Source organism: Somniosus microcephalus, chromosome 22, assembly GCF_052327205.1.
Source record: "Somniosus microcephalus isolate GS21.2 chromosome 22, FLI_Smic_1.0, whole genome shotgun sequence".
NCBI lineage: Eukaryota > Metazoa > Chordata > Chondrichthyes > Squaliformes > Somniosidae > Somniosus > Somniosus microcephalus.
Genome location: NC_141008.1, coordinates 24944469 through 24957461, shown reverse-complemented (window position 1 = coordinate 24957461; position 12993 = coordinate 24944469). Strand labels below are relative to the sequence as shown.

The 12993-nt window shown below is 42.4% G+C and overlaps 1 protein-coding gene across 1 annotated transcript in view; it reads left to right on the top strand.

The window, feature by feature from the left end:
• The window catches only part of tmem132e (transmembrane protein 132E), a 1606823-nt gene that overhangs the window by 1499398 nt on the left and 94432 nt on the right, over positions 1-12993 (top strand). Inside the window, exon 6 of the mRNA XM_085964335.1 lies at positions 943-1148. Coding sequence (XP_085820461.1) covers positions 943-1148 — 206 coding nt within the window. The remainder of the gene's footprint in view (positions 1-942; positions 1149-12993) is intronic.

The window sequence follows — 12993 nt, the reverse complement described above, 5'->3', positions numbered from 1 at the left end:
CGGGTTCTCCCAGCATTAAATACCACCGAGAGGAGTTTGGTAAAAGAGTGTTGAGCATTCAGAAAGAATAGTGCCAATTGTAAATGCTACCCCACAGTCAGACTGCTTCATGCAGCTTTTCCACCTGTTTCAAACTGCAGCTTTTCCACCTGTTTCAAACTACTGCATATCAGATAGCACATAGTAAATCTGATTTTAAAAAACAGTTGGACAGTTTAGTCCCTACAAAATTTAATCAATTTTAGTGCTTATAAATCTCTGTTGTGTGCATTTGATTAAGAATCTCAAGGCAAGTTTTATACAAATATAGTAACAGTACAATGCTTGTTTTACAGCCATTACAGTACATGAATTTCTTTCAATTCTTAAATAAGCTACTAGTTGGGAGTACTTCACAGCAGAAGGGTGTTCCACTGGCTCAATAGGAGGTGTTAGGATATGCAGTGCTTTAGTTCCGGTGAATGTCTTTTTTACATGGGCATATGAATTGGATCAAGTTAGCACGCCTCATTATTCAAGTAATTCTAACTGTGCCTTCCAAATTTATAAAGATAGCACTTCCAGTTTTCAAATTCTACGAGTGAGCTTTTTTGTTATTTCTCTAATTGTTACAGATCCTGATGGAATGACCCAAGATTTTCTCCCAGTTTCCTGAAGAGATTTGGTCATTTGGAATTATTGGTAAACATGTAGAAAGGTTTACATCAATGCCGGTGTTCTCCTCATCAACTTTGAAATTAAGAAAGTATCTTGAGACATTCAAAACCAAATGAAACTATTGGTTGTGTCTGTGCGAGCAATACGTCAACAACTGTTAGGAGATTTAACTAGTTTATGTTAGGATTGAATACTGGATTCTTCTGGACTGTAGTTTAGTCACTTGGTTCAGAACTCCTCTTTGTGCAGATTTCTAATGATTCAAATTCTTCTGCTTTCACGCAGGTCTCCAAAGGCTGTGACTATGTGTTTGTCAGTGGCAAGGAATCTCGAGGCTCAATGAATGCCCGGATTATTTTCAACTATGAACACTTGAGTGCACCACTGGAGCTGACAGTTTGGGTACCAAAACTTCCTCTGCAGATTGAATTGTCAGATGGCAAACTAAGTCAAGTGAAAGGCTGGAGGGTGCCCATCCTCCCCGACAGAAGGTGAGCAGCCTGAATCCATCTACATTTTACAGTCAACTTCACTAAAAGCAGTATCTTTATGTGACCCATATTCCTAGTGGAACAGAGGAAAAAGGGAAAATTCTATTGACTGCGTACCTTCAACAGAAATTCCTGTGACAGAAATATGTTCTTGGGGCATATTAGACATTGTTCCAGATTTACAGTCCAGAGCCTTGAAATTCCACTGTTTTAATATTAGTGGAGCAGCATTGGCGTTCAGGTTATGAAGCAGAGCCACCCATTAAGACTTGCAGGGCCGAATGTCCTGTTTCTGTACTGCTGCATTCTATGATTCTGTATGCCAGTCCATTGTTATTCTAACAGAGGTATTAATTAACCAGTTCAAAATAAGTGAGCTAATGCCTCTGTTAAAACAATGGACAAAGGAATTGCATACAAATATGTTAAGCATTTGTCATCCAATATTCACACAGCTTAATTTGAGATGGCAAATCTTTCAAATTGGTTTACAGTTGATCTGTCAATCCTTAAAGAACAGTCCCATCATTATGACTCCTTTAAAAAAATTTAACAGTTACAAATAATTAGCTTAATAATGATTTAAAATATGTGTCTGAATATGCAGTTGGATGGGAGCGGTGAGCAGGCTGTAGGGCTGTTTCTCACCTGAAGCACGCTATACTGTGGTTAGGTAATGATTTAAGAGCAGAGGGCAATTACACTTTTCATGCAATCCCTTCATTAAGGCTTAAAATTATGCAAATAGATTGAAAGTGTTGCCATCATTTCACATGCTCAGTGCCAGGAATGCCTGAAGTCATTTATCACCCATTTTCAACTGGCACTGCTTTGAAAACCCCTTCAGGCATCTTGGACCTAGTACTCTCAAATGGGAATGCCATTTTTACCTGTAGAACTTTGCTGCATTATTCATTGCTCATTCAGTTTCATTCTATATTTTTCTGATTTCTATTGTGGCCTCGTTTTTTTCATTTTGGGATTTTTGTCAGCTCCCTATTTTCCAACTGTATCTTTATGCAACTGAAAACATCAGAATTCTGAGAATGGGTCTCCTGTTGGGTACATTTCTCTAATTGTAGGTTTTGGAGAAGGATCTGAGGGGGTTTGAGAGGAATGTGTGTTTACACCTCACATAATCTTACAGTACCCACCCTTGCGTGGTCATCTGGCGTATACAGATCAAAGTGCACCCACCTAAACATGTCTGAGGAGATCTGTCTTCATTTATACTGTCAGTATGTTTGGTAGTATTAACTTTATGTGCAAATTTAAGAATGAACGGAAGTACTTGCAGTGTAGAACTAATTTATGTAGTGCATTTTACGACCTCAGGATGTCGCAAAGTGCTTTACAGACAATTAAGTACTTTTGAAGTGTAGTCACTGTTGTAGTGTAGGGAAATATGGCAGCAATTTTGCACATAGGAAGGTCCCAGAAACAGCAATGAGATAATGACCAGATAAGCTGTCTTTTTTTAATGACGTTGGTTATGGGATAAATATTGGCCAGGACACCAGGGAGAACTTCCCTGCTGTTCTTCAAATAGTGCCATGGGATCTTTTATGTCCACCTGAGAGGACAGATGGATCCTAAGTTTAACATCCCATCCAAAAGATGGCATCTCCAGCAGTGTAGCACTCTCTCCGTACTGTACTGAAATGTCAAACTAGATTATGTACTCAAGTCTCTGGAGTGGGACTTGAACCCACTAAATTCTATCTCAGAGGCAAGAGTGCTACCCACTGAGCCAAGACTGACACTTTATTAGATGCATATTTCTGTGCCAGCAACAAACTGTGCCCTGCAGTGACATGGGCATGTATGTGCATGTGCCAACCAACTGAAAGACTGCCAAAGCTTTATATGCTGCCTTAATGAAGTAGCACCAAACTTTTGTTGGCATTCCTTAGAAGGCCATATGCCAAAAGTAAGCAAAAAAGTATAGGTACTCTTAACAATCTTCACAGGTCCAGAAAATTTCCTCCAAATCTACTCCCACAATTTATAGACGTGGGATAATGTACTGACGCATTCTGCTATCTCCACTCAGGCATTTTGAACAGACATCCTGATCAGAAGGTGCCCCTCTCCTCCAAAGAGACCAACCCTCCTTTTCAGTGGCTACTGAAGTAACATTTCCAGAGCTGCATCCTCAGCAGGTGCAGTCCTCCTCCCCGTTTCCTTCCTTGCTGCCATACTGAAGTGTGTTGGGAAAATGTGCAACTCAGCTTTGTTTATGTGCAGCAGCCCCTTAAGAACAGCTGACTTGCCAGATGCCGTGCCCTGCAAGCCCACCGTGCTCTGTGCACACCAACCAATCTGCACGTGGAGCATATGGAAATTATTAAAATGAGCTGACCGCACAAAATGATGTGATGTCAGCTGCATATGTTACTTTCATGCTGTGTACATGATGTGTAATGTCCCCCTTTATATTTTTATGACAGCGTTGACTGTTGACATATTCATGAAATTTGGCTGGGGTTAACGGCATAAACCTCCACTGATCCAAATTTTACAAAGAACTGACAATCACATAAAACAATCTTGGTGCAATTTCTTTGTAACTTTGTTTTATTAAAATACCTGATGCAAGTTGTTTTGAGGCATTCTGAAGGCCAGTATCTTTATTGAAATAATCAATCCTGGAGATGATTGATTACATTCGCTAAAGTGGTTCCAGACGGAACCAGAGACTTCAAACAAAAAATTTCACTCGTCCCATTTGGGCTTTGGGAGCACTTCAGGCAGAGCAGCTATAGCGCCACTCGATTTTGGAAGGATGGATTGGGTCGAACCTTGGCAGGAGCTGCTAATGCATCCAGATATGCAAATGACCCTATCTCCATGATTTGGGACAGGCTGTCCGGCACGGGACAAGGATGTGCACGGATTCCACTCCGTGCACTCCCCACTGGCAGGGCCCCAGGAATTTCCAGGTCTGTCATTCTATTTTGGTGCTATTATCAAGTACCTCTTAGCGACCCATTATAAAATGGCAGTGAATTTATTCTATTGTGGACAACTAGGAGGTAATACTGCAAAACTCACATATAGGTAGTTGCTCAGAAGTCTAAAATCCAGCTTTGTTACTCTAGCTGGGATTTTCCTACTGTTGAGGGAAGATCCATACGGGCCAACAATGACAAAAGTGTATTACGGGTTGCTATGAGCAGGCTGAGGGCTTTAAAAGGTCATTGAAGTACTGAACAACAAATTTACTCAGAGCCATTAATTCAAGGTTCAGTACTCTAATTCTCTAAAGATTAATGACTGAAGAATGTACTGTTGGATGAGAGGGGCCTAAAGCTTTTATTAATTAGCATGAATCCACAATCAGTTTTCTCTCTCCTTCATACAAACCAATAAAGGTGCTTTGGTTCTACCAAGTAGATAGACCTGTACTGGTGGTCAGTCAATTTAATCAGGGATCCATTATTTTACAGTCTGCAACGTGACCATTATTGCTGATGACGTGAAAATCGTACAAACTTGGTAGAAACATAGAAGATAGGAGCAGGAGTAGGCCATTCGGCCCCTCGAGACTGCTCCGCTATTTAATGAGATCATGGCTGATCATCCAAATTCAGTACTCTGTCCCTGCTTTCTCCCCATATCCCTTGATCCCTTTAGCCTTAAGAAATATATCTAACTCCTTCTTGAATATATTTAATGAATTGGCCTCAACTGCCTTCTGTGGTAGAGGTTCACCACTCTCTGGGTGAAGAAATTCCTCCTCATCTCTGTCCTAAATGGATTACTCCTTATCTTTAGACTGTGACCCCTGGTTCTGAACTCCCCCGCCATCGGGAACATCCTTCCTGCATCTAGTCTGTCTAGTCCTGTTAGAATTTTATAAGTTTCAATGAGATCCCCTCTCATTCTTCTAAACTCCAGCGAATATAAGCCCAATCAACCCAATCTCTCCTCATATGTCATTCCTGGTATCAGTCTGGTGAATTTTCGCTGCACTCCCTCTATGGCAAGAACATCCTTCCTCAGATAAGGCGACCAAAATTGCACACAATACTCAAGGTGTGGTCTCACCAATGCCCTGTACAACTGCAGCAAGACATCCTTGTTCCTATACTCGAACCCTCTCGCTACGAAGGCCAACATACCATTTGCCTTCTTAACCGCCTGCTGCACCTGCATGCTTACCTTCAGCGACTGGTGCACAAGGACACCCAGGTCTCATTGCACTTCCCGTTCTCCCAATCTATTGCCATTCAGATAATAATCTGCCTTCCTGTTTTTGCCACCAAAGTGGATAACCTCGCATTTATCTACATTATACTGCATCTGCCATGCATCTGCCCAATCACCCAACCTGTCCAAATCATACTGGAGTTTTCTCGGCATCCTCCTCACAGCACACACGCCCACCCAGCTTTGTGTCGTCTGAAAACTTGGAGATATTACATCTAGTTCCCTCGTCTAGATCATTAATATATATTGTGAATAGCTGGGGTCCTAGCACCGATCCCTGCGGTACCCCACTAGTCACTGCCTGCCACTCGGAGAAAGACCCGTTTATTCCAACTCTTTGCTTCCTGTCTGCCAACCAGCTCTCTATCCAATCCCATGTGCTTTAACTTTACATGCTAATCTCTTATGCGGGACCTTATCGAAAGCCTTCTGAAAGTCCAAATACACCACATCCACTGGTTCTCCCTTATCTATTCTACCAGTTACATCCTCAAAAAATTCCAGTAGATTAGTCAAGCACGATTTACATTTTGTAAATCCATGTTGACTTTGTCCGATCCTGTCACTGTTTTCCAAGTGCTCTGCTATTACATCTTTTATAATGGACTCTAGCATTTTCCCCACTACCGATGTCAGGCTTACCAGTCTATAATTCCCCGTTTTCTCTCTACCACCTTTTTTGAATAGTGGGGTAACATTAGCTACCCTCCAATCCATGGGAACTGTTCCAGAGTCTATCGAATTTTGGAAGATGACCAGCAATGCATCTACTATTTCTAGGGCCACTTCCTTAAGTAGCCTAGGATGTAGATTATCAGGCCTGGGGATTTATCAGCCATCAATCCCGTCAATTTCCCGAACACCATTTCCCTACAAATACTGATTTCATTCAATTCCTCCCTCTCATTAGACCCTATGTTCCCCGACATCTCTGAGAGGTTATTTGTGTCCTCCTTTGTGAAGACAGAACCAAAGTATGTATTTAATTGGTCAGCCATTTCTTTGTTCCCCATTATAAATTCCCCTGATTCTGACTGCAAGGGACCTACGCTTGACTTCTCCAATCATTTTCTCTTCACATATCTATAGAAGCTTTTACAGTCAGTTTTTATGTTCCCTGCAAGCTTATTCTCATACTCTATTTTCCCCCTCCTTATTCATCCCTTTGTCCTCCTTTGCTGAATCCTAAACTTCTCCCAATCCTCAGGTTTGTTGCTTTTTCTGGCCAATTTATATGTCCTCTCCTTGGATCTTATGCTATCCCTAATTTCCCTTGTTAGCCACGGTTGAGTCACCTTTTTTGTTTTATTTTTATGCCAAACAGGGATGAACAAATTCTGTAGTTCATCCATGCGATCTTTAAATGTTTGCCATTGCCTATCCACCGTCAACCCTTTAAGTAATGTTCCCCAATCCATCCTAGCCAACTCACGCCTCATACTATCGTAGTTTCCTTTATTTAAATTCAGGACCCTAGTCTCCGAGTCAAATACTTCACTCTCCATTTTAATGAAGAATTCTATCATATTATGATCGCTCCGCCCCAAGGGGCCTCGCACAACAAGATTGCTAATTAATCCTTTCTCATTACATAATACCCAGTCTAAGATGGCCTGATCTCTGGTTGGTTCCTCGACATATTGGTCCAGGAAACCATCCCGTATACACTCCAGGAATTCCTCCTCCACAGTATTGTTGCTAATTTGGTTAGCCCAATCTATATGTAGATTAAAGTCACCAATGATAACTGCTGTGTCCTTATTGCACGCGTCTCTAATTTCCCGTTTAATGCCATCCCCAACCTCGGCATTACTGTTTGGGGGTCTGTATACAACTCCCACTAACGTTTTTTGCCCCTTGGTATTTCTCAGCTCTACCCATACAGATTCCACATCATTAGAGCTAATATCCTTCCTTACTATTGTGTTAATTTCCTCTTTAACTAGCAATGCTACCCCACCTCCTTTTCCTTTTTGCCAGTCTTTCCTGAATATTAAATACCCCTGGATGTTGAATTCCCAGCCTTGGTCACCCTGGAGCCATATCTCGCAATTCCAATTATATCATATCCATTTACATCTATTTGCGCAGCTAATTCATCCACCTTATTACGAATCCAACAATTCCTAAGATATCAATATTTGGGATCGGAATTAACATGCACAGTTGATGCTGCACACTGTGTGGCAGTGTTTGGGGACTTCTATCATGCACCTCTTAGGGACCAATTATAGAGTGACAGTGACATACTGTAATCTGCAGTGGATTACTGGGAAGTTATACTGATGGATACATTACAAGGTTGCAACATAATTAGGAATTGTATTTTACAATTTCTGAGCCCATTGATTAGTTTGCAGCCTTTCTACCAGGTATATAATGAATTTGTATATGCACAATTCAGGCTCAGAACTTCGATATTAAATTTGTTGATGCTGGGACTTTTTCCAAATTCCTTACTTATATAAATGAAGAATATAATAAATAATATGTTTGTTACAATAACTTCAGTCTAAAATGTATCAGTTTAGTAGCACTCTTGCTTCTGAGTTAAAAGGTTGTGGTTCTTAACCCCGCTATGAACGTGAGTACATAGTCTACGTTGACAATTCAGTGCTGTATTGAGGTAGTGCTACATTGTCAGAAGTACTGTTTTTTCGTTGAGATGTTAAACCGATTGTCAAAGATCTCGTGGCACTATTTGAAGAAGAGCAGAAAGCTCTCTCAGTATCCTGGCTAGCATTCCCCACTCAGCTAACATCATTAAAAACAGATTATCTATTTACTTGCTCTTTGTGGAACCTTGCTGTGTAGAAATTGGCAGCTGTGTTTGTCTACACTACAAGTGACTGCACTTCAAAAGTAATCCATTGATTGTAAAGCACGAGGATGTGATATGGTGCTGTATAAAAATGCAGGTTCTTCTTTCTATGAGAAGAACTAGATAGAGATATATAGAAAGTGACATTTACAGTTCACAGACTGGTAAAGATGCTGGGATATGCCTGGCATTGATTCTGCTGTCTGTGCTACTGTATGACATTGCAATCACAGAAAGATTCAGGGTCCAAGAAAGAGTTGACTTGTACTTCTGAGGCATGCTTCAGTACATTCACACATCGTCAGTTTTCAAACCGCAGCAATTAGTATTGCAGTAAATTCTCTGCAGACAAAAACACAAATCTTTGAAAATGTTAGGTCTGCTTGTTTGTTGACGTATAATCTCTCTTCGTGTAGCTGCTTCTACTTCACAGTCCGTAATGACCTATTGCCTTCAGGTGATGCAGACTTACACAAAACCCTGGTGGAACTAATTAACTTGTTCCTCTTGTTTTAAATTATCTCATATCCTGGCCAAAGAAATATGTTCATCTATTGTTTCAATTCTTTGAAGTTTTTTTTCCTTTTCTTTTTGATGGACAAACTACATTGCTGCTTCTTAGTTCGACATTTTTTTTAAGATAATTGGATTTTCTCTACCGACAGCATTGTTAAGGGTCAAATTGGAATATTTCATGGTGTTCAAGCATGAGGTTAGCTTTTATGATTAGACCCGAGGGTTTTTTCAATGTAAAATCAAATCACAGCAGCTAGAAAAAAAACTCTTCACTGTAATAACTTTTGAAATCATTAACACTTATGTCGATGAAGACTTATGTTGATAAAATCTTTGAGTTTGGGGTATTTTCCTGTATGCTTTAAATTAGCTGAGAAATCTATTTCATTTTTATTGGTCAATTAAGCATGTGTTAGGAATTAACTCAACAAATTAAATTGTGCTGCAGGGACAAGATGATATAAAGCCGAGACTCCTCAAGAAAATGAGAGAGAGACAGACACAGACAGAGAGACAGACACAGACAGAGAGAGACTAGGTGGTTCATATTTGTTGGAACTCCATGAGGATGAAGGATAACAAATATTCAAAAGAATTGTAAACCATTTGGTCTAATATTGGTAGTGCAAGTAATGCAATGCTTGGGAGCATTATATGGGATACTATCAGTGTCTGAAGACTGAAAATGCAATGAGGAGTAGAAGCAATAGGGCATGCAACAGAAGAGTGAGATAAGGTTGAGTGAAGGGCAGTTGGAATGTTTATTCCAATGCTTTCGAAGCTTGAGTTGACTCTCATCTCAGAGAAGCAGCTGTGCCAGAGGGATCAGCTTCCAACAGCCTTGCCCATCTAGTGCCAAGCTATGTCTGAAGCTCCTTTTTGTGTAGGCATTGCAGGAGGCCTTAAGGAAATAGGCACAATGCCACTGTCTAGGGAGCCAGCACACACTCCGTGCAGCACACTGGTGCTGGGCATAGAATCATAAGTGCGACTGGTCAGTGTCCCAATCAGGTCTTTGAAGCCCTGTGCATATGTAATGTTTAGGCTGACCCTCAGCATATCCACTGAGGCAGTGGTAGCTGCCACACCGGAAGCCAACAATGTCCTTACTATCTTCACCTTGTGCCTTGTTGCTGCAGAAATATACTAATCTGTCACTGTCTCCTGGAAATTTCCTGCAATCTGTTGCAGATCTAGGCAGGGGACTCTTCCGCTTGTCCATCAGTTGAACCATATCCATGAAAGCCATCCCCAATTCATCCATATGACACCAATGCTCCCTAATTGATCTTTTGAAGACCGGCCCCTGAGATCTGGGTCACTAGACTTCTCAATCAAGGACAGTCTTTACTTCCTTCTCTGTGGAGGGCAGCACTTTCCCTCTCTTCCACTACCAGGTGCTTCTCACTAGTTCTTCACCCAGTGACGATCCTTCTGACTCGCTACTTGCTCCCTAGGGGGTGTCTTGGGCTGGTGCTGGACTCACTAACTACTATCCAGCTCCTCTGGGCTTATTCTGGAATAAGTGAGATGGTGTGATGGAGTTGATGATTAGTCCCAAAGGGAAGCAAAGAGGTCTGCATGGAGCAGGGTCTTACATCGACAGTACAAAAATTATTCCAAGCATACTGCAGTAAAGATAACAAAGTGTTAATCGCATAGGCACTATCTGACCAGACATTAACAGGTATGTCATGAGTAATTTGGATCGCTGTCATCAGGGCTGCAACTTCAGTATTGGGCGGAGTGGAGAACGCATTTATACGTGAGTTTTCGGTCAGGCAGAACTACCGCAAATCCAGTAAGGGGCTTTCCATCCCTGTGGTAGGATGATCCATCAATGTAGACATCCTGGGTGTCACTCAGCGGAGTAGGAGAGACGGGGTGATAGTCGAATTTCAGTGGTGGAAGGGGACATTCATGGCTTCCCCCCTCATACAATAGGAGCTGTGGTAGTAGAGTTGCCTGCTTTGGTGTTATTTCCAAATCTCTCTGAGTTAACAAACGAGTCCAATGACTAAGTCGAGCGGAGGAGACCAAAGTGTCCCCTGGTTTGAGTAGAAGATTCGAAGGAGTGTGGGGACTGTGGATAATCATTTTGTTCAATCCAGTAATAAACATTAAGTGTTTGACCGCCAAAAAGTGGCCAGCAGATGTCGCTCACACACAGTATAATTCTTCTCCACGCCAGTCAAAATGCGAGAGGCGTATGCAATTGGCATAAGTTTATCATGTACCTCTTGTCACAGAACGGCAGCAAGACTCTGATCAGTGGATCCCACCTCCAGGTGGAAAATCTTGTCCCGGTCGGGACTTGTCAGGCATGTGGCTTGCATAACAACAGTCTTAAGGAGGGACACAGCCGTGGTATGTTCAGTTGTCCAGTCACGGGCCACAGAGTCCTCTTCGCTCTTTAATAGCTCAAATAAGGGTTTGGCCAGCTCTGCAAATCTGGGAATAAACGAGCGTTGGTATCCCACCAGACCCAAGAAGGAACAAAGTGCGGTTTTGGATGCGGGCAATGGTAAATGCTGAATCTCTTCAATCTTATGCTAGTCGGGACTGAGCCCCTTCAATCCCACAGTACCTCTAAAAATGTCACTTCTGGTTGTAACAATTGTGCCTTCTTTGGATTAATTTTTAGTCCAGCCTTTGGAAAAAGGTCTAGTAACTCATCCATTAGTTCAATATGAGTCTGTTTGTCAGATATAACAAGCATAAGGTCGTCGACATACTTCAGCAAGACAGTTAGGTCTCGAGAAAGGTTTAACTGCCTGAGCCATCCATTTGTGGAATATAGTCGGGGCATTGAGGCAAACATGTCCATGTATAACTTTGATCTTCAAAGGTGAAGGCAAACTTATATTGATCCTCTGCCCGAACAGGAATACTCCAGAACCCATTTGAAAAGTCAAAGGTGGAGAAGTAGCTGCTACCTGGTGGAATCTTGGACAGGAAAGGGGGGTCACAACAGGGGCGCAAGCTGGGGTTACCAAATTAAGCTTGCAATAATCAATTGTTAGACTCCAACTATTATCTGGTTTCTTAACTAGCCAGGTTGGAGAATTAGTGGTAAAAGTGCCAGTGTGGATAACGCCCTGCTTTAACAATGAATCAATAGTAGACCGAACATAAGGTTTACTTTCAGCCGGAATGGAATACTGCTTAACAGGAGGGTGGGGAGGTCCATTAATCTCCTCATCTTCTGACAGCCTACCACAATCATGTTTGGACTTAGCAAAAACCTCTGAAAATGTATGAATTAGTGTATTGACCACGGGGTCTTCATCCCAGGAAGGGTGAAGTCCTCTGGTTTTATAATCGCATATACCGAATAGGCATCCGAAATCGGTGTCAGTGGTCCCTCATTAAAGTGCCAGCAAAGACAATTATTAGCGTAGTCGAGGACAACACGGTGTTTATGCAGCACGTCACTTCCGAGGATACCTTTCAGGTCATGGGTGGCCATATATACAGGAGAGGGGACATCGACTGTGGAGCTCAATCCCTGATTAGCTAACTGAGTAGAAGCATTAAAGCCGGAAAGGTTTAGGGCGGTGCCAGAATGGGAAAAGGGAGCAGGGTCATGTAAAATAGTCATGACAAAACCGGAATCCACAGGCATAACATGGCAGCGGCCTCCATGATCAGTGGCCCGGACAAAGGGTCGTCCGTCCTTCCCATACCAGGCAGGAGAAGACATGGTCACCGCGGAGGCCGGTGACCATCACTGGGGCTGTGAGTCTAGGAATGCATCTCTGCTACAAGAAGCAGCCAAAACATTTTGCTCCCCACACCCCCCCCCCACCCCCGACTGTGCTCCATTGCCTCAACTACCACCGAAAAGCGCTCTAGCTGCTGCAGCACAGAGTTCAAATCAGACCCGTAACCTTGACGGATTGGGGGTTGGTAGTGTGGGCCATTATTCGGATGTCGACTATCGCGACAGTCACGAGCAGTTTGTCCTGAATAGGGAGGCAGAGGTGCAGAGGGTGAGGGACTATTTTGGCAGATGGGGTTATTATTGCACTGGGTTTTTCTTATTAGATCGTGCCAGTTAATACCGGGGTCCCCTGGTTTAAGGCGACTGACGGCCGCAACAACAGCCGTTTGTCTCCCCAGTTTTCCCTTCAATTCCATAATTTTTAATTTGCAGTGAGGTGCTCACTAGAGGGGGTTTTTCGAGTAATTCTCTCAAGGCCCCCCTGGTGTCCTCAAGTTGTGAGATCAGGGATTCATTTTTGATTTTTAAAACCTTGTTATCCTCATACACCTGATAGTGGCATCTTGAGGCAA